At 39.9% G+C, this 21,902-nt stretch overlaps 5 protein-coding genes across 7 annotated transcripts in view; 2 read left to right on the top strand and 3 right to left on the bottom strand.

Annotated features, from left to right (window-relative positions):
* The window catches only part of LOC118406605, a 20,341-nt gene extending 17,983 nt beyond the window's left edge, over window positions 1–2,358 (top strand). The window contains exons 3-5 of one of the 2 annotated variants that reach the window (XM_035806769.1): window positions 753–862; window positions 1,470–1,570; window positions 2,072–2,358. In XM_035806769.1, coding sequence (XP_035662662.1) covers window positions 753–862; window positions 1,470–1,570; window positions 2,072–2,239 — 379 coding nt within the window. In that variant the 3' untranslated portion in view covers window positions 2,240–2,358. The remainder of the gene's footprint in view (window positions 1–752; window positions 863–1,469; window positions 1,571–2,071) is intronic. The other variant, XM_035806767.1, reaches the window with a different exon arrangement.
* Window positions 2,359–2,502: 144 nt separating this feature from the next.
* Window positions 2,503–5,186, bottom strand: LOC118406604 (protein rolling stone-like). 2 transcript variants are annotated; one of them, XR_004830056.1, is made up of 3 exons: window positions 5,085–5,186; window positions 4,321–4,406; window positions 2,503–3,726 (listed from the first exon to the last, which is right to left on the bottom strand). XR_004830056.1 is itself a non-coding variant. In XM_035806766.1 (2 exons), exons 1-2 carry the CDS (start codon window positions 4,420–4,422, stop codon window positions 2,923–2,925), a joined length of 906 nt encoding a protein of 301 aa, XP_035662659.1. In that variant the 5' UTR covers window positions 4,423–5,043; the 3' UTR covers window positions 2,503–2,922. The 2 variants fall into 2 exon arrangements, 1 of the variants encoding a protein (XP_035662659.1); XM_035806766.1 differs by lacking the exon at window positions 5,085–5,186 and having other exon boundaries at window positions 4,321–5,043.
* Window positions 5,187–9,220: 4,034 nt separating this feature from the next.
* On the bottom strand, window positions 9,221–12,176 carry LOC118406603 (putative glucose-6-phosphate 1-epimerase). The gene is made up of 4 exons (XM_035806765.1): window positions 11,743–12,176; window positions 11,250–11,369; window positions 10,447–10,549; window positions 9,221–9,958 (listed from the first exon to the last, which is right to left on the bottom strand). The coding sequence occupies exons 1-4, from the start codon at window positions 12,166–12,168 to the stop codon at window positions 9,738–9,740; spliced, it is 870 nt and encodes a 289-aa protein (XP_035662658.1). The 5' UTR covers window positions 12,169–12,176; the 3' UTR covers window positions 9,221–9,737.
* Window positions 12,177–13,376: 1,200 nt separating this feature from the next.
* On the bottom strand, window positions 13,377–17,236 carry LOC118406955 (glutathione peroxidase 7-like). The gene is made up of 3 exons (XM_035807354.1): window positions 16,935–17,236; window positions 15,509–15,773; window positions 13,377–14,919 (listed from the first exon to the last, which is right to left on the bottom strand). The coding sequence occupies exons 1-3, from the start codon at window positions 17,124–17,126 to the stop codon at window positions 14,747–14,749; spliced, it is 630 nt and encodes a 209-aa protein (XP_035663247.1). The 5' UTR covers window positions 17,127–17,236; the 3' UTR covers window positions 13,377–14,746.
* A 707-nt stretch (window positions 17,237–17,943) lies between these two features.
* The window catches only part of LOC118406504 (golgin subfamily B member 1-like), a 53,106-nt gene continuing 49,147 nt past the window's right edge, over window positions 17,944–21,902 (top strand). The window contains exons 1-4 of the mRNA XM_035806564.1: window positions 17,944–18,125; window positions 19,625–19,752; window positions 20,106–20,312; window positions 20,756–20,884. Coding sequence (XP_035662457.1) covers window positions 19,672–19,752; window positions 20,106–20,312; window positions 20,756–20,884 — 417 coding nt within the window. The 5' untranslated portion in view covers window positions 17,944–18,125; window positions 19,625–19,671. The remainder of the gene's footprint in view (window positions 18,126–19,624; window positions 19,753–20,105; window positions 20,313–20,755; window positions 20,885–21,902) is intronic.

Below are 21,902 nucleotides of genomic sequence, written 5' to 3'. Positions count from 1 at the left end.
CCTATAAGGCCACAGCAAGTAAATTTTATGGATGACATCCGCGCGCTCATTAATTTTCGCCTGATTTCAGAAAAAAAAACAAGAATTTTTTTCTTCCTTGGAGATGGTCAACATGACAAGAAAGTACCAAAATGGGACAGTATGTTGTGTTTTAGCCTAATGATTGCACTTGTAGAAGTCACACTAGCGAGGTAGCCATGTCTGTAGTTATAGAAGTGAAACCAGCTGAATAGCTGTAAAAGTGGCACCACTATGGAAGTCATGAGTGTAGTTGGCAGCTTGGTAGGTAATACCAGTCTACCACAATAGTGTCAATTTAACAACACTAGTTCACTTCTTGAATACAGGAATGAATGATTTGTTGTCAGTGCTACCATGTTTTGTCACTTAAACTCTTGTTACGACGTTTATGGTGTCTACTTTGAAAATTTAGCCATCTTGTTTTTTTTTTACCCATCTTGTTTTTTTTCGCCCTATCTCATTATTTTTGCAGTCTGCAGAGGATGTCATCCATGAAATTTACTTGCTGTGGCCTAATGGCTACATTTCAATGAGAAAGAGTCTCAACCGATCGTGACATCGCAACCGACAGTATTTACATATCGCAACTGGCAGGAAGTGATCATGAATGTCGAACTGAAGTCAATATTGTCCACCTCAGGTTTATTGGCAGGAAGTATTAGAAGTAGTCCTGACAAAAGAAATAAACTTCAATTGAATTAAATCGAATCGAACCCATCGTCCATATACAGATACTTCATGTTCGTGCGGGCCAACACGACTGGGACCTATGATGTGTTCCTAGCCAGTCTGTGCCGTAAGGAGGAAGATTTGGGCTTCTGGGGAATACTTGGGAAGGCCGGTATGCATCAATATATCATACTTAATGTAGTTATTTCACTCATGATGGAAGTGTGTTGAAAATGGAAAAGACTAAAGCTCCTTCAAAGCTAACGGGAGTTATTGGTCTTGGTTTCCACAGCGCAGACAGGTTACAGTGTCGAATTACATGTAAATTGTGCCATGTGTCGTATCCGTAGGGCATTTACTGTTACGTGTTTTAGATATTAATTCTCATCTTTCGCTGTACAATCACTTATTTCGCGACAAAGATGACTAGGGATCATACTTAGTGATTCTTTGTTATTCGCGAGAATTGAGTTTTTAAGTTAATGATACACAAAGTTGGTTAGTACACGAAATATAGTACAGCTACGTTACAATGCCTTGTTTTCATGCGTTGGTCCCCTCTTGATAAGAAGGAAAGTAAGCAATATGTCTGGGCAATTTTCTACCTGAAAGGGCAGAAATGATAATTGAATGCATCCTCATTTCTACTCGCAATGTAAAACTTTATGTACCATTCTCCCAAGCGTCTACGATGTAAGTAATCATCCTAAACCTTTCTCTATTGAAATTTTGGCGACCGTCTCTAACTCTTTCTACACATAACAATATATGTATTTCAGTTTTATTCTGGCTGTTCCCCCAAGTGCTTCTGATGCAGATTGTGGCAGACCAAATTTTAGCACCAGCTTTGTCTAGGAGTATCATCACGGCAGATGATGAGGTGCGTATTATCTTAAAGTAAAGAAAAGCCATTACAATTTGTTTAGTAGAGCCACAGAAAATGTATACATGTACTATCAAAATGTAAGCTTCTTTGACCACAAAAACCGAATTTGAATTGTTTAGAAGATATCATGCTCTAACTTGAGACGTGCCCTAACTTTAGATGGATGTTTTCGTTGTGTTTATCTGTGTGTATGTGCGCGCGCATGTGTGTATGTGCGTGTGTATGTGTGTGTGTGTGTGTGCGTGCCTGTGTGCGTGCGTCTGTTTGTGTGTGTGTGTATATTTGCAAGTACGTGTGTGTGTGTACTCGTGTGTGTGTGAGTCTGTCTGTCAACGGCATAACTCGAGAGACTTTATGATGGTATGTAAAATATATACATTGCTTTTGTGGTGACAATTCTAATACAAATGTACATAGATCAGTAACAACAAGAAGGTTACATCACTCGGTCGGATGAGGCATAAAATAGAATAACATCTGTTTGGTCACCTGCAGGATGTTTCCCTGACACCTGCGGCTGCCTTGGCACTGTCGCGAGGCGCAGTCCCAAAAGGCCTCGAAGATAAAATCATCGAGTTCGAGTTTGTGGAGGACCTCATTGATAAGGGCTTTCTTGTTCCTAACGGAGACGGCTCACAGATGACTCTGAATTTTGTGCAGTGAAAATATCGGGCTCATACGAGAAGAAGAAAGTGAACGTTTTTGAAACCCAAACACTATTCACGTTAGGTAGACCATTCCTGTCACGTAGTGGGTCAAACTAACGATATCAATATTGGAATGAAAAGCACTATTTAGCTCTCGAACTAGGTTAACGGATCTATAGCTATGAAGCATTTTAAGGTAGCTAGATTGTGCCGCTTGTGGTAACAGCGAACTGTACATTTTCAAAGAAACATGCAACAACATTTCTGACAAGGAAGGAATTACTTGTTTCAACTTCATGTCCTAGATTAGGGAGAGCGCAAACCAAGTTAAAAACTTATCTAGCAACCAAGAGTTACTAAATATCTGGAAAAATCGTATATCTGCCTACATAGGTCAATTTCTTTATACATGTATTTCATTCCAAACATAAGACTAGCTCATCCATACGTATCTATGATATGCTCATAAACTATTATCGATAGTATTTACTAAATGTAGGATTAGATTATTCCGCCATGTAGTTATTCAGGTATTGTTGTTTAGAAATTGTTGCCATGTGCGATTGTCAAGCAATAAAGTTCATTCCTATTTTAGAACAGCCAACGAAACTATAAGTATGTTTTTGTGTTGCCGACCCTCCCTTGATATCTTATCATGTCTATTTGGTACATTGTAAGCGGTGTCAATAACTGACTATTCTAAACGTGCATATAGCTACACTGGTTGTTAGCCTCCTTTTCTGGAGAAAATTGCAAAATTCCTACGTTTGGAGCTAATCCTACAATAAGTCTTGACCTCAGATGGCGCAAGGCACAACACAACGCTTGTAACAACGGCAGTACAAATACCAGGCACACAGCAATGAAACATAGAGTCCTCGCCCTGTGTTCTTTTTCATATTTAAGCGGAGGGTAGAGAAAAGTTTCCCCGTTTTTTCCAAGACCACCCAGTGCCCAATAAATCATTGAGAAGACTGCATAAGCGGTTCCTACTAAACTGGGGTAAACAAAATGGTGCACCTTCACCGGTATTCCATTCACTACGATATCTACAACGACTATAACACTGTTGATAATATGTTCCATGACTCCGACAAAATGACGTGGAGTAGCGATCAGAGTTACGTACAGCGACGTGACACAAAACGAAGAAGCGCTAGCCAGGTTAAAAAGAACCCAAGATGTCTTGTTGCAGCACGTTAATTTACTACCGTTGTCTTCAGAAGTCTTAAGTTCGCGAGAAGAACTCATGTTGTCGTCTTGTGCTGTGTCTTGTGGTACAGGTTTCTTGTTGTGTTTCTTCTCGCAAAGATGTTTCCACGCCAGGACGGCACTGAAGACGAGGTGAGCCGTGAGAAGAATCATGGTCCAGTGAGTGAGTCTAGCAAACCACAGCCAATTCTGGTTCAACAGGGCGTTCAGTAGAGACCAGACATTGAAAGAGCCCCAAACGCCGGCCGCCAGGACTCGATAGAGGACGAAAATCGCCTGATTCTTCAGAACCTGTCAAAAAAAAAAGACAAAACAAGAAATTGAATATCACACATCTCCATGAAACCAAGGACGTCACAGTACAATTGATGAAACATATCAATTCTTTTTTTTTTTCATTTTATTTTGTTGATTATTCATTTGTGTTAATTTATCGTCTGGTTCGGTCCAATGCATTTCCCCCACTGTCTTCCATAAGGAAACAGGCATACAGAAAAATTGAGGAACAGGAAATGAGCCTACATTTTGTATCCTGGGGTCTTTCTGGGACCTTTGAGATAAGTAACGCGGAAGTGGTATACCACTTCCGCGTTGCATCAAAAACTATCCGCCACCAAAAAATCAAGACCATAGCGTGTCAAAGACAATTTAAAAAAGTTCTACTGCAATACCCATATACCCAATACCATCGCAATCCATTCAGAGTTTATTAAGTAATGCTGACCACAAATATTCCGAAACACATATGTAAACAGAGACACAAACTAACACCTAACAATAAAACCTCGATTTTTCATAGAGGAAACTTTGACGTCCTTAATCTTGTTTTTGTGCCACACGTTATAAACGTTCAGAATAGATGTGAGTTGACCTCGTAAAACTTACCGGTGAGGTGTAGAATGCCGCCCTGTCGTGGTGCTCCAAGGAAAACAGCCTAACAAAAGAAGTCAACAGCCGGAACATCGTGGCACCTTGTGGATATAACATCAGCAATCTTTAATCTTGCCGTTATTGAAGTTTACAACATAGAAGGCGGACGATTTCAACCTCCTAAACAACAGGAAGCAGAGAGAACCAAAGAAAGACACGTCTAACAGAGTCGATCCGGAAAACGCAACCTGTGCAGTGACCTCTATGCGGCAAATGTCACAGTAGCAAACCCGTCTTTCCACTTCTTGAGTTGTTGCCTCAGGCCAAAGCTTAAAAGGCACCATTCAGGGATTTGAGACCCCATTTGTCCATGTAGATTATAAAGTAGGTCGATGTCAAGAAAAATTCCCTATGGAATAAACATTGGTACTAAATTTGAGCCTCTCCGAGTGGACCATACAGTGGAAAACATGTTTAGAAGATATCAGCACAGAGCAATACGTGTTACGTGTTTAGATAACAATCAGAGCATATACGGCATTTCAGCAATCTTATAAGGCCACAGCAAGTAAATTTTATGGACGACATCCTCTTCAGACTGCAACAATAGTGAGATAGGGTGAAAAACAAGATGGCTACATTTTTCAAAACAGACACCATATGTGACGAGACAAAACATGACATCACAGCCAACAAGGCTTTCTAAAATCAAACTTAATGAGCGCGAGGACGTCATCCATAAAATTTGCCTGCTGTGGCCTAACAACAAGAAACAGTACCAAAGGAATACAGGTCAAACTGCGTGGGAATCTATCCTCAGTTGTGTAGAAAACCGGTCTTTCCACTTGTCGATTGTAGTACTGAGGGTTGGTGGAGAGGGAGGTACAGTCCGGACAGCGGAATACACGGTCCTGTCCCGTCTCGAAGTGGTCCGACTTTTTACACGTCTGATCTGGACCACTCATTCCACCAACCCTTTAACTGAGCAACTGTCAAATCTTTGCATTTGTAACAATTGTGTTTGAAAAGATAACATACGAAAAAGAATTGGCCGGGAATCGAAGCCGGACCTACTGGGATCTATCACAATGCTAACAATCACACCGCCATCGCTTCTACATCTTCTACGTAACAAAACGTCGTAGAAGTTTTATTTGGCAGCCCATACATGCAGAACATGTACAAGAATATGAAATAGTCTTGTGCGGAATGCGGAAATGAGATATAAAGAATAAATGTTTGTACTACTGTACAGCCGGTATGACCGCCCCGGGCGTATGGCACCAGCTTTGTAGGTGCGACAGCTGTCTACTGAGAAAATGTTCCTCTCGTATAGCCGGGGCCTTTCCACTGTGAATGCTAACGTTACCATCCTACGACCGAATCTTCCAATGAATAGTAACTTTAAATTTACAAATTTCCTTCTTTAAGAATGTACTTTGTCTTTTGCAAGTTTTTGTAACCATTCAAATCTTATATCGTTCATTACAAAGATATCTGTCATGACAATTGGACTCAAATTTTACCGGTCTTGTTGTGACCTCCTCTTATCGTCTCCGAGCTTTGAGCTTTTACCCTTCATCATCAGTGTGTGGGAAGAAATTGTGTCGAAAACCGCATGTCTTTGACTTATTTCTACTCATGAATGAATCTTAACGCTCATACAAATATTAGCTCACTCTCAGCCTTTTTAGGTGCTTAATTACCGTTCATAACCGAAAAACGTCAAGCCTATTGTAAGTGAGACACGTGGACGCCTCTGACCGGGTTTCGCATCGTTAAGAGGTGACACCTGGTCTGGAGTCGTCCACGTGCTCTCATTAACCACCTGTACATCCTCACCTGTCCATACAACCTTTTTATACGCTTCAGAGCATGTATTTTCTATCTGTTGAATCTACGCCGGAGAGGTCGAAGGAGGTGGATGGAGAGCGTTAGACGAGGAGAGAGATTCGTGCGGGACTGACTTGATGGTGGCCCGCTCAACATCCACAATGGGAGGTTCTTCCCCGGCGCGGGCAGCGGGCGTGTGAATCATAGGCCGGCCATTGCCGGGAGATGTGTTGTGCAAGAGATGCGAGGAGGTTAACTTACGTCCGTGAAAACACCACCCACCCATCCGCCCTCTTTCTCTCTGTTCAGAGACCCTTCAGTGACCCTTCAGGCGACACTCCGGACTACGGAAAAAATCAACTTCCAATCTTCCAAACCTTTCATAATATTCAACTTGAATGGGATTGGATGACCACGATTTTTCAATCTACTGGCGTCACATAACTACATGAAAATCGTCATGCTATGCCAAAAGTGTTGATCCTAGCCGAGGCATATATACAACAGTAACGTTATTGCCGCAATTTTTTTTCAGAAAAATATTAAAATTGATGCACAGCTTGGCCTTACTGCTTACTGCCAGGCAATGAAGTTGAATGTTCATTTTGAAGTAAAAATTGAACAGTAATTTACAATAACAAAAGTTTTGAATGTAAAACTCCAGTCTTGTGAGCAATCCACCACTTCTGACAGTTCTGTGATGTGATGTTATGCAGATAGAACAGGTGACTTGGTCTAGTATCCCTTGGAAAGGCACCATAATTTTTGCAGCTTATGATTTACTGCATACCGCATCATCTTCCAATAACAAAAGGTAAGAAGAATCAGACACGAAGGAAAAAGTAGAAAGAGTAGGAAGCAGTGAAAAACTCAAAGATGCACAACTTGAAGTCGTTATGTGCATTTTAATTCAAAGTCTGTGCCAAATTTTGAGTCATTTTGTGCACTTAAACTTAAGATTAGTTTTGGTTAACTCCGTATTTATTTGAAGTTTTGGCTACATGTTGGTCAAGTTCAGTCTTCTTATTATATGCATTCCGTACCTGATTAAAGTGAGTTACAAATTTCAAGTTAATCATTGATTTAAAGTGACAGGAATGAACATTGACAACCTCTGCCTCTCTATGGAATATCTTGTAATCTATAAACAGAGATCTTCGATGGGATCTCTAGTGATAGAATAAGAGATTCTACCATACTGTAGTCTCAACCTGTTCATATACATCAATGTTGCTTTAGAGTGCAATTTGCAATGGTTTACATTATGGAATCAACAATACACCAGTTATATTTCTAAAAAACTACAACATTTACAGTACTTGTCATGATTTTTCCAGCACTGATCTCACAGGAATATACATGTACCACATGCTGTTTCATGCACATAAACTTGTGTCCATCGGTTAAATTAGTGACAACTTTGATAATGACTTTATCTGCTTTCTTGTTAATAATAAAATACTGTGGACTACACCTGGAGACCAATGTATATTGTCCATTGGAATAAAAACTACATTATGCAGTACTTGAAGTCGAATGTTGTGTAATGTTCTGTATATCTACAACAATGATACCATATGTAGCCTACTTCATATCATTTTCTAATACACTAACAATTTTGTGGGGAATCTGTGGAATGTTAATGGAATTTTAACCAAGACAAACTCTTGCTGACCGATTACAAGTGCTTAACAAATGAAAAGAAAGGCATTATTACTTAATGGTCCCTTGCTGCCATTCAATACTATTGCACAACATCAGTTACAATCATACAGTAGTACTTGTACTTGAGTGTGACATGATATGGATGGACATCTACAAAATAATTCTATCTTTTTCTCTCTCTCTCTCTGTGCCATCTTGTGGAACTAACTATTATTAGCAATAGGGGCTTAGAAAAATACATTGCACACTACAAATATTAGCTTTCATTTCCTTTGTGCTACATTTTGTATTATGTAATATATTGGTATCAATTTGAAATACGATGCATCCCCTCCCTCTTAGATTTATTGGTTGGTCACTGTTTTATACCAAAGCTACATCACCGTTACGCTGACTTTTGTAAGATGAACCCACCATAACTAGAGACAGACATTTCATACTTCATATTTCATGATATGGTTGTTAAAATCATCATAGTGAGTTCCTATTGCTGAAAGTCTACAAAGGCACTCAGATAGTTTTCCTCAGTATTTTTTGCATATTGTCTTAATTTCCAAAATTTAAACCAAACTAGAAAGGCCGACATTTGCTTGAAAGCAAATACAGCATATTTCAGCCATCTCCCTCATGCAACAATAGGCCTTGAGGTCGTTGACCCCTTTGGCCATTGGAAAATGACCCCAAAAATTCCCAAATATATCATTTTAAAGTGTTCCATGCCAAAAATTATACATGGGTCATTTGGATAGATATCTAGAGCACCCCTTTACCAAATTTCGGATCATTTGGTTGTAAAACGAGGGAACAGGAGCCAAAAATGTCCTATTTTTGTAAAAAAATGGCCATAAAATCGCAATATTAAGCATTATGTTGTACTGTATGGAAAAACTGTTATTGAATTCATGTGCACATAATTGAAGGGCACTTTTATACCAAATTTCAGGTCATTCGGTTGTAAAACGAGGGTACAGGAGGCAAAAATGTGCTTTTTTTGTCAAAAAATGGCCAAAAATCGCAAAATTAAGCATTTTGTTGTACCGTATGCCAAAACTGTTATTAAATCTGGGTGGGCATATGATCAGGGCACCTCTGTACCAAATTTCATGTCATTCGGCTGTAATACCAGGGTACAGGAGCCCAAAATATACATAAAAATTGACAAAAACCTCAATAAAATCATTTTAAAGGCAGATATAAAAAAATGAAAAAAAACACCTGAGGGTATTAGCCTATTCTACCTTTGTGCCAAATTTCAAGTCAATCGGTTTAAAAACGGCGGAGTTGATTCGATTTGAAGATTTGACAGGAGAAAGAAAGAAACATTACGAATATAATATATTTCACCATACCTATGGTATGGCTGAAATATAACAAGGGCCTATTCAGCCAGGACAGAAAAGAAGGTGCAGTCTATCCATTATTACCTCTAAAGTTTTATTAGTCAGTGAACCATCTTATCTTTTTAAAACCAGTTGTAGTCCTCTGCTTGCTTCAATTCTCTCATACATGTACATACATGTATTGTTTTGATACAGCTACTGTGACATGTTATTTCTAATGGTAAACTTTCCAAATGCTGACTTGTTACAACAATGATGATCTACATGTATCACAACAAATGGTGGGCGGGGTTTCCAAAGGCTACCATGATTGGTTACGACAGTCATGATTGACAGCTACAAATGGTGGCCAAAGTTGCCAAATGCTGTTGTGATTGGTCACAACAACGATTATTGACAGCTACTTCAATGTGGGCAAATTTCCAACTGTTACTGTGATTGGTCATTACAATGATGATTGACAGCTACTTATGGTGGGCAAAATTTGCAAGTGTCATTGTGATTGGTCACAATAATGAAAATTGATAGCTATGAATGGTGGGCGGAGCTTTCCATCAAACGGACATCTTACAAAAGACAGCGTAACGCTGACCCCTATTCGTCCATCAAGGTCAGAGTCTGGCTGCCGGTGAAGGACTGACCAGCACCAAGCGACAGGGGCGTGGCCACGTGACCCGCCTCCACGCAAAGCATGCTGGGATACTCGTCATCTCCGAAGTCCCCCATGGCCTTGGCCTTGTCGACCCACGGGTTCCAGACCACGGTGTCGGGAAGGTTGGTCTTCTCCATATGGACTTTGCCTCCACCAATAACTCCTATACACACACACGTAACATTCAATAGAAATAACAGTAGAAACATTTTAACCTGAAGTGAAGTGATGAAAGTCGTAACAAGTGCCTTTCACAATGATTGGTGTTTAATTTGTTCAAAACCCATTAGACTAGAATGATGTACTCTATTCTTCCTAGATTCTGACAGTAAAAAATAGCACATACACAAAAGATAACAATGCAATGACAGAGGCTGACAAGTATAAAAACATATACAGAACAATTAGTCTGTGTAACACAAAATCCGCTGTCCAGGGCTGTAACTGGCCCCTCCCCGCGGAGGCCGGCGGATGTTTGGCGGGCTGCTATAAGCAAGATTTAATCAGGCTACAGAACAATATTGCAATTCAAAATCACGGTGCTTCAATATATATATTGTGCCATAGAGTTGATTCTATTACAGACTTCAGACACTGCGAAAACAATCTTTCCCCTCCTACTGCAAAAATAAATGAATTTAAAGCACTAACCTGTAATGATGTGACTGTTGGGTGTGCTGGCGTAAGTTCGGTCAACTTCTTCCGCCACTGTCACGAGCTCACGGTCTTCTGTGAACTTGCCGTCTCCGCGTACCTACATTGAAGAGAATTGATCTTAATGATGAATCTACTACTTTTATACTATTGCCAGTAGTATAGTGCCATTTAATATGGGTCCTTTCAGGTGTGAGTGGATCAAATCTTACAGTCTGTTCTCTGGGTTGACATCTTTAAAAGGTAACAGTCACCTGTGACCTGGTATGTGAATGAATGGAGATACAGTCAAACCTGTATTAGCGGCCACCTTTGCATAGCAGCCACCTGGCCATAGTGGCCACTTTTTGTCGGTCCTTTGGATTCATAATGATTAAGAAATAGGCTTAGCAGCAACCTGTCCAACGCGGCCACGGCCACACGATTTCCGGTCCCGTTGATACAGAAACACTGCCTATTGCAACCACACTGCAGCCTTATGTCACCCTGCACTGGGTTTGAAATTGTAGTTTGCGAGGATTTGAAGTTCCTGACAGGGTCATTTTGGCGGAAGCAGAAGGTATGCATGCCATGAGCATTAAAGTGCAAGTCTTTGTCGGTGAATTTACCAATCAAGACAATGTTACTTGGTGAGAAAGATTAGTGGGAACTGAAATCATGTGTAGCTTGCTCATGGTCAATTGATCAACATTTTCTCTATAGTGGCCTGACCTGTCTATAGTGGCCATATTTCTCCAGTCCCTTGAGTGACTACTATAGACAGGTTTGACTGTAACTGGTTCTTCCCCCAATCAGCTCACCTTGTCCTCATACTCCAGTCCCTTCAGTCCAGAAACCGTTGCCTTGGTAATGTCGTCCGTCCTGAAGTAGGTGTGTAACAGGGTGGTGAAAGTGAAAGTTTCGGCACCTGTGTTGTCCACCTGTATGTTAAACAAAGAGCCATTGGAAATGTCTAAAAAACAAACATGGAAAACAGTAACAATTAGATAAAAAGAAAGAAAATTCAATATTCCACAAAATATAAGTTTTTGTTGATTTCCTATTTTCATTAATGCAAATTTCTCGCTTATTCAGTCTATGCATTTCCAAAACGAGAGTACCTAGAACCTATATAACGTCTGACATAACCTAGAAATGTTTTGTTGCCCAATACTTGTGAATCATATCGATCTATTGGTATGATGTATTTCAACTGCATTTTCAAGAAGGTTAGTTCCTAGTAGCTGTTTCTTAACCCGGAAGTATTGTTACTTGTTAATCTAAAGAGTAGTGTCTACTAGTGAGTTATCAAACCTTCAGCGTCGTTTTGAAGGTTTTCTCGGTCAAGTGCAGCGTGTAGGTCAACTTGAACTTGTGGTCCCACATCTTCCTGGTGTCCTTGTTGTCCGTCAGGGTGAAGACTGCAGTCATGGCTCCCGAGTCGTCCTTTTCCGGCTTCTGTTCCAACTTCCACCGCGAGATCCTCGCAAAGCCATGCTGTGGACCGAGCGCCCACGGACCGAAGTTGGGAAAAACGAGGGGAATTCCGCCTCGTATGGCCTTCTTGTTGTCGTAGACGGCCCTGTCGCTGACGAAGAGGAGTTCCTTGCCCTGTGCTTTCCACGCCAGGACGGTGGCACCGTGCAAGTGGACGGTAACCGTGGTTTTGTGGTCTTTGTCGAGCACCAAAGTTACGATGTCTTTCACGGCGGCCATCTTGGATTGAACTTTGACCCTCATCCACAAGGGGGCGTTTTGGACAATGAATGAATGCATTCAGATGGAACTACCGTTACCAGCAAGTCACATTTTCAATACCAGAACTTTGTTTTTCGTTTTCGTAGTCTGACTAAAAATATTCTTCTGCTTCTGTAGCTTCAAGTAGAAGATGATTCTTGAACTGCAGCCCAATTAAAAGCACTTTCTCTTTTACAGTACTGTGGATGGTGTTCAGCACCTTAGACAGGTGTATTCCTACCTTTCACACCCGCAAAAACAGAAATTTATTTTTCCTTTTTGTTGCCTAACTTAAATTAATTCTTCTTCCTATTGCAACTTAAGACAAAAGTGATTCTTCACTAAAAGTGCCCTTTCTCTGTACTACAGTGAAAGCAGTCAGCACCAAGGACAGGCACACAACTACTTTCCCCCTTTCATGGCACCAACAACACACTTTTTTTTTATTTTGCATAGTATGATTAGCAAGTCATTGTTTGTCCTTTCACAGATCTATTGAGAAGCAATTCATTATAATGGCTTTTGCAGACTAACCAAAAGTGTTTTTCTTCTTTACAGCTAGTATAGTGGATGGCAGTTAGCACCAAGGAGAGGTACATAACTACTTTTCTACTTTCACAGCCCCAATAATACAGCTTCCTCATTTTTTGTAGCCTCCTTTAAAAGTCTTTGTTTGTCCTTTTGCAGATTCATTGAGAAGTAATTATTAATTACTTTTTGAAGGCTATCTAAAAGTGCTTTTACCCTTTACAGTACAGTGGATGGCAGTCAGCACCATGGACAGGTCTACACCTTTAACAAGTAACGTTATTATGCCCGTCTTCCTAGTTGCAGTTGGAAATGGGACAAATGCTCATAGCACCATTTTTAGCTGTAAGAAGAGAAGGCTGTGCTAGTGGGACCTTGTACAACAGTCTACTATTAGACAAACAATGACTGACATGATGGGCAGTTCTACATTACCTTCAAGATGGGTGTGTTGGTCTACAATTTGGATTACCGGAAAATACTGCTACGGTGGTCAAAACTGCCTTATGACGTTATGTCATTGGGATGTCAATATCAATATGCCAAAATTCAAACTCCCTGCCCATGTATGTCAGAAGGATCTTGAGTTAAGGTTATAATGTAAACACACAGAGACAGATACAGAACCTCCATTGGAGGCAACCCTAATAACTGGAGGTAATAAAGGTCTTTTAAAGACAGCATTTGTCCACATGGCTTTTAATCCATGATTGTCAAAGTCATGATTAATATGGCATCTCTGACATGATAAATAAAATTATAAGTAATTTTCACTGGCATTGGCATCTGGCTTACTGCATGCTTACTACATATTATGCAACAGCTTCATTGATAAAATATTAAAACAAAGTTAACATGCTCCAAATTCTAACAGTTTTTGGCAAGATACATACAAAGGTATACTATTGGCAAAGAACGTAAAGTAACATACACGTAATCTTGAAGCAACTAAGCAATTTGCATAGCATTTAAGCTGGCATTTAACCTAACATTTGATAATAAGTAGAGTTTGGTAGGGAAGACTGTGACCTCCATGTCATCATATGTCGTTTTCTTTCCATTGGTTCCATAATGGGGCTATAGGAAAGAGAAGGGCATACCAATAAACTCTGCCTGGAGAGCACTCTATAAAGCATGTTTTAATACAAATATGGCTTCTGACTTTTGTCAATTGGTTTTTAAAGACAGAGACTGCTGGTGGGCTGCCATCAAGCCTCCACAACTACACATAAGCATGTCTACTAACAACAGATGACAAACCAGATAGTGAGTGTGAGTACATTTACAGGTAAAAAAGCAGTTGTAAATAGATACTAGTAACCAAATTGTACCTACATGCATATGGAATCTACAATGTCTAGATTTTTTCTAATTTGATCTTGAAATTTTCTGATTCTTGTGCACATGTTGTCATGTACAAAAATATTACATAAATTCAAAGGCAACATATTGTAAAAAGATGTACAGTAACTGCACTGTGGAGTAATAGTAAAAAAATCTTTCAGAGAGTGATAGAAGATAAGACAACAGATAACTTCAAAGCTGGGGTAGCCAAGCACTATGGCTACCCCAGCTCTGCTCAGCTGTAATGATAGGAGCTTGTATTTAGTGGCAATGTACAGTATTACAAGGTTTGTTTATTTGTTATTTTTTGTTTGTTCCATGCACCACTTTTTTGTTGTTTGTTTGCACCACCATTGGCCACACTAGGGTTAGACCTCTGAGTTTGTCCCTAGACGTCATGCCCTATGCAGGTTTTTGTCTAGTAATGTGTAGATGTAGATAGATGTAGATGTGAATAAAGTAAGACTCAAGCTTTCCTCCAAGCCTTGCAATTGAGCATAATCTTAAAATAGTTGACAACTAAGAAAAAACAATGTTAAAAGTTGATTGTCATACATCACAGAAAATGTTTGATTTGAACAATTATTTCTGCTTACTTTAAATACCAAGATGTAACTTTTGCCCGGTATAGTCAACCATTTCACAGCTGACTGATGCCATAATATCTTATCAAAATACATTGCACCGATGACCCCTAGAGGGAACAGGGTTAAAGTTCAGTAGATCGTTGCCCTTTGTCCCATCTGGCACGGTTCACGGCGCTCTCTACCTTTGACCAGATATCCACGACGGCGTTGTGTGGCGGCCAAGCGGTGATGACTTTTCCATTCGGATCCACCAAGTACTTCCAGAAGTTCCAGGTCGGAGGGGCTTGCGTTGATTCTGTTAGAAGAGTTAAGAACGACTTTTCTTAATCATTTATAGGGATGGATAACGGTACAGAAAATTCAGGTACAGGTATGGTCCAGGTCCAGAGGATCGAACCTGGACCTAACTATCTGTGAAAACTTGTGAATGGGCAATACACCAAACAATGGTTTATTTCGCTATTAAAGATTTTGTGTACATGTAGTGACTTCCACTTGCGCCATGGCATTTTAAAATAACGTCTTCAAGTAAACAACACTAACTGCCTCTAACTGCTTTTTACCAAGTTTGTCTTTAGAAACTTGGCAAAAAGACTATCAACTTTTCTTTACTTTGCTGTTATTGAGTTATTTTCCTGGACCAGAAAGCCCCAAAATGTGTGAACTTCTGCAGGCATAGTCTGTTCCTTTTCTAATCAGTCCAAAATCTGGTCTGATTTTTTTCAGGCCCGTTTTCTTCTGGACTGGTCCAACAAGGAAAAACAGTATTGTACTGGTACACCATACACCGGTACCCACCCAAAGTCACTTACATGCTATCTACACGTACAGGTGCCGCCGATGACGTTTACAATGTTATAATAAAGATTTATTTTCATGCTCACCTGCCAAGTATTTGTATGCCGGATGAGCTTCTCTTCCTACAACATCAATTTTGGAAAACATGGGGAAGTTGGCTTTATACATGGACTTGGCAAACTGGGCGATCGCTGAGTTCCCCATAGGTTCCTGTCCTCCGAACTGGTTACATGGGAAGGCCAACACGTTGAAATGTTTGGTGGGTGCTAGGTGGTCTTGGAGGCGGACTAACTCCCTGTAGTGACCATCTGTGTATCCGCATTCGCTGGCAACGTTGACGACTAAGGAGACCTGAAACAACAGAGGTACATAGCAATCAGAGATGGCAGACTTCACCCCTTTACTACCATTGCAACCCTATCATTTAGGGTAACAAAACACTTTTTCTGCATACCCGAAATAAAACACTGTTTGAGAAGACAATGTGATGGTGGTTATGTTGTATACTGTCTGTATTACATTTTTTTTATTAACGCTAGTTCACCTTTATCCGTTGAGTAGCCTATATCCGTTGCTTTTAAAAACAGGGTATTTGGGGATATCACATCAACGGACGTTGGTTTCAAATTGCAATATTTTCAGTATATTGCAGTACTACCCGTCAGCTTGATGTGCCCAAATTCCCTATTTTGAATGACAACGGATATAGGTTACCCCGCGGATAAAGGTGAACTAGCGTTACATGTTTTTGTTTGTCGGAACTTTATGTTACTAGCTCACTACCTAGATTATTGTCTATTTTGCAAAGGTTAAATATGATTACACATACTGTGACAATATCAGATATGTACTTTTGTATAAAATAGAGGTACATCCTTACGAGTAACACTGAAAAGCTCCTACCATTTACATGGTGTTAAGAATAAGGGTGTTACTTTCTTCCTGAAGCAAGAATGTCCCCAGAAATTATGATTATAATGGTTCTAGGCAGCATGCTAGATGGTCCGGGAGGGACACCCCCTCACTACATCATTAGTGTATTGTCCCAGAGTAAGACCCCTTCACTACACCTTGAGTGGATCTTCATACCTTCACTACATCATTGGTGGATTGTCTGGCCCAAACTATCAGTGAATCGCCCCCAATCTAGATCCCTTTAGCTTCACTACATCACTACATAAAAATTAAAATGGATATCTTTAAACTAGACCTCTTGACTTTCATCAGAGGATCACCCCCAAAACTAGAGCAACCCACTTGACTGCATTAGTGGATCACCCCCAACTAGACACCTTCACTATATAAAGCTACCATTAATGGTTCGCCTCAACTAGACCCACTAACAACAACATCAGTGGATCACCCCTAACACCAGACCCCAAGCACAGCATTAACGGATTGTTCCCAAACACTGGACCCCAGACTTCATCATTAGTGGATTGCCCCCATAGCTAAACCAGGAAGCTCGACACGTCCACCGTATACTCCAGGTCTTTTCTCCCCCAAACTCACCTTTCCCCGATACTTATCTAGTAGGACCGTCTTCCCCTTGATGTCCTTAGCCGTGAAGGAGTAGAAGTCGTCTTGAGAAATGGCCGAAGACGCAAGAGAAAGTAAAAGTGCCAGGAGAAAGTTTGCCTGTCCCGCTGCCATCCTGCCTGTCGTGTCGCGGTGCATTCTGGGTGAAACGTGGCTCCGTCTCATTTGATGTGAAACTTGATACTTTCTTGAAGGAGTTCGAATATACTAGAAAGCTTCATGCAAGGATGTTTCTAATATCTCTCTGTATTCCCCTATAACCCCTTGCACCATATTTTTCAGACAGAAAGACTAGAAATCTAAAATACATAACGTTAACGTATTAACACGTTAACCATTGAATTCAGAGAGACAATTAGTCAATTAGAGTTTGTAAAAGTTCTGTTTTAATCTTTGTTTATTTAACGTTAACGTTATCAGCATTTGAAGACATAAAAAAATCGTGCACAGATGAACACATGAAGTTTAAGTTGATGTTATTTCCATGAAGACGAATAAAGATACATTGTATAGATCATAAACCATTTCTTCTTCTCCATACATCTCTTGCAAATAGAATTTTTGTTGTAAAGGGTTCAAACAAACAAACAAACAAACAAACAAACAAATCCTTAGCCCAGACTTGGATGTAAAGTTAACTTTTGGCACACACTTTCTTTTTATGGAGGAATTAAAACATTTGTGACCTCAATTAAACTCATGGAATTCGTTTCTTTGAAATATAGTCAGCACTTTTGCACTTTTATTTTTTATAGACGAGCTAAAACGAACTTTTCCATTTGTCTTTTCTATAAAGCGTGTGGTTTGCGAAAAACTTTGGAAACTTTCAAGTAAAAAGTTAAGAAAAGGAAAAAAAAACTTACCCCTTCATAAAGCCATGTCCATTTTTTTTTCTATTTCAAAGGTTAGCTGAAGCGAACTTTTGCATTCTTTTCAAAAACAACCGTCCTAATTTCTGGTCAAGGCTGACCATCCCATCCACGTGTAATTTGCGCAAAATGACGTAATATTTTGTCACGTGACCAGGGGTCAAGCTAGGCCAGCTGATTACAAGATGGCGGCGGTTTCTGTAGAAAATCTCCGAAAAACTTGGATTAAACACTGATTATTTCCTCTTCTGAGCGCAAATCAGGACTAAAATCAGACATCGAAGAAGACTAAGAGGTAAGACAATATCTTCTTGTAATATTCAGCCTTTATAGGCGAAGCAGGCGAAAGAAATCGCAAGGTTTGTTCTGAAATATTTCCAATCGCTTCCACGTCGGCACCAGGATATATTTTTCACACGTTTTTTTCTTGCAAAGAACTGATCTTCAAAAATCGATAAAATGTGTCACGAGTTGTTATTACTTTAAAATTCTCATGTATGTACATAGCAATTTCTTTTATATAGAATGCAGAAAAAATTGTGACAACGATACGAACAATGGACTTGAGCAAATTAGATTTGATTACGCTTGTTGTTTGTGTGGGGAGGGGGGCAAAGTTGTCTGTTGTTTTGGTCTCACTTAAACTCTGTGTAAGGTGCAAGGTGCTCATTTAGTTCTTCTTCTGAACAAGCAAGATTATCAAACAACGTAAAGCAGGCTTCATTTTGATCAAGATTCATGTCACTAAACGTTATGATTAATAACGAAGAGCTCTTCAAAACACAAATAATGCATTTTATTTGTTTGTGTTACACAGTTGTGTTTATGCTCATAAAGCATACACATTGAAGGTTGTTGTGTTTGTTCATTGATTTTTTGCCACATACTGAGCATGGTGATGTTGTCATACTTTACATTTAATGTTGTTATCGTCCTTGTTTAATGTCTATTACTCCGCAAGACGTAGGCTCAAGGTTTTTTTCTCTACATGGTGCTTCGTAGTGTTGAAACGAGTTAAAACCTCTGATGCTTGTCCTGTGGTACTTTGCACATATATGTGCTCTGAGAATGTTGGCAAAATCAGACAATGTCTTCCTTGATATATTCATGGCAGGTCCAAACCAGTCCTATGACTTGTCCTACCTGTGTTAAACTTAAAGACAGCTATTGTGAAAATTTAGCCTATACCCATAATTTTTGTTGTAATGTTAGTCTGCGAACCTCACAATTATGACATTTGATGCATGTGGTATGCGGCTTGTTAGTAATAATTGGGACTTTGTTCGGAAGCATTCAGCAAGGCATTTTACATGTTGCAAATTTGTAAAATTCAATAACTCTTTTACTAGTTTTACCTCCCCTATATCATAATTTTCATATCTCACAGCCTTGTCTTATGGGCTTGAAATTGTTACAGATTGTGGCTAGACTAGTAGATATCTAGCCTTCATAGCAGGCTCTCTGGGGCCTTTTTCTGGCTCGTAATACACTTTTGCTGGACATTTCTTTTTGTACTGGGTACTTGGCCTCATACTCATAGTAATCAGTAACTGGCAATCAGCAACCCAGTCCAAAAAGAAATGGCCAACAAAAGTGCATTATGAGCCAAAAGAAGGCATCAGAGAGGCTGCTATGGAGGCTAGTAGAAATCAATGCATAATACATTTAACTTGTTGGAAATGGCCAAATCATCAAAATAAATTCATATTAACTTGTTGGAAATGTCCAAAAAACTGTCAGGACTTTTTCTTCTCTTAATACTCTAATGCAAGCTATTTTTTGGCCATGCCTCAGGGGTGGAGCCACTGTGAGTTTCCTGCAGGTGCAGGTCGGACTGAACCATGTGGTCCAGACTGTCCAACCTCGCGCAGACCGTGACAGACAAGTTGGACGAGGTGGCAACGGTAGAGGAGGGGAGTGAGGTAAGTATCACACAGTCTTCAATCAATCAATCAATTAGTCAATCAATCGCATGGCAGCCGTAGACATTTTAGAGATTGTAACCAGCACCTCTGCCAGTATAATTGGCAATACCGGTTGAGACCCCAGGCCCAATTGTAGCCTGAGTCTCTAAATTTTTCTGTACATGTACATACATGAGACTAACACAGTCAGGACTTTTCAACTTTGATTCATGCTACGTTAGAAAAAGAAACTCAGGATTTATGACCACCTAGCACCCTGATGGCAATCTCTGTTGACAGAGACTCTACTGGCAGAATGGCGATCCAGTCAGATCACAATCTAACATTAACAATGTACGTATTTATTTCAGGGTGGTCAGACAGCCCAGTCACCTTTGACCTCCCCAGACTCCAGTGCCGCGGGTGATGCCAGCTTCATGTCCGCAGCAGACGCCAGTTTCATGTCCGCCTCCGACATGGCGGACCAGTTTGAGGATCAGCGCCGACTCGTGGAACAGCTGAAGGCCATGATCCGGGAGAAGGATCAGGAGATCAGGACCAATCAGACGAAGTTCAAGGTTAATCCTGACTGTTAATTCTAGTTACAGGGCTTGAAGTACCACCTGCACATGCAGGTTAGAGCAGGTATAATTGTAGCTGTGCAGGTATTTGTGATGTCTACCTGCACCTAACCTGCACTGGTCCATGTACTGGGTTTTATACATAAATGTCCTATAATGTAGATGTATGTAGATTGTCATTAGCTGCATTGACTGTTACCACCTATAGGGTATAAAAGAAAAAAATAGCAATGGTTCCTGAACTATTTTAGAATGATCCATACTTCCTAAATTCAGAGTGGTGCAGGTAAAACTTGTCTGGTGCAGGTAAATTTTCGATGTTACGTGCACCAGTGCAGGTATGCAGAAAAAAGTATTTCAAGCCCTGATTCTTGCTGTTCATGCTCAGTTGGAACCACAAAGAGGCTTATACTCACCTGTTCCACACTTGTTGCCCTCAGGAGGAGAAGGAGACATTAGAGGCTAAGGTGTCCAAGTTGAAGCTCCAGGCCAAGGCCAAAATCACGGCCTTGAACTCACAGCTGGAGGAGCTCAAGAAAGGTCAAAGTTCAGAAGGAGGAGGGGAGAAGGTAAGATCTTCCGTGCATAGAGTAGAATAGAGTAGAGTTCCGTCGGCCAGGTAGGAAATGGCGGATTCAATTTTATGCCATTCAAAAGGATGAAAGTAAATACTGTACTGCCGTATGAGATCATTAGAATTTCTTACAACTTTCACAACTGACAGTTTTAGAAGAACACTTCATCTTCAGTCATTAATTATATTGCAATCCATACATAGTATGGGATTGCAATATATTGTGTTTTTCCTTGGTCTCTTCTTCTCCTGTCAAATCTTCAAATGGATTCTACTTTTTCATTTTTGGGCCAAATGAGCTGAAATTTGGCATGGAGGTAGGGATAGCAAATACCCCCAGACATTTTTTTCACATTTTTGATAGAGGCCTTAGAAATTATGATATTTAGGGTTTTTGGTCATTTTTAGACAAAATATATATATTTTGGGCCCCTGTGCCCAGGTATTACAAGCTAATGACCTGAAATTTGGTACAGAGGTGCATTGGACATATCAGCACAGAAAACCATCAACACTTTCTTCATAGATCACTCCAAAAATTAGTTATTTTAGTTTTTTTGGCCATTTTTGACTAAAAATGTATATTTTTGGCTCCTATGCCCTTGTATTAAAACCAAATGACCTGAAATTTGGTACATAGGTGCGTTTGACATATGACCACAGAACCCCATCAACGCCTTATCCATTGTTTACTCCAAAAATGAGTTATTTTAGGGTTTTTGGCCATTTTTGACTAAAAATGTATATTTTTTGCTCCTATGCCCTTGTATAGAAACCAAATGACCTGACATTTGGTACATAGGTGCATTGGACATATCAGCACAGAAAACCATCAACACTTTCTTCATAGATTACTCCAAAAATTAGTTATTTTAGTTTTTTTTGGCCATTTTTGACTAAAAATGTATATTTTTGGCTCCTATGCCCTTGTATTAAAACCAAATGACCTGAAATTTGGTACATAGGTGCGTTTGACATATGAGCACAGGTTCCCATCAACACTTCGTTCATAG

Source organism: Branchiostoma floridae, chromosome 19 (assembly GCF_000003815.2).
Source record: "Branchiostoma floridae strain S238N-H82 chromosome 19, Bfl_VNyyK, whole genome shotgun sequence".
Taxonomy (NCBI): Eukaryota; Metazoa; Chordata; class Leptocardii; order Amphioxiformes; family Branchiostomatidae; genus Branchiostoma; species Branchiostoma floridae.
This window is presented reverse-complemented; position numbering and strand designations above follow the sequence as displayed.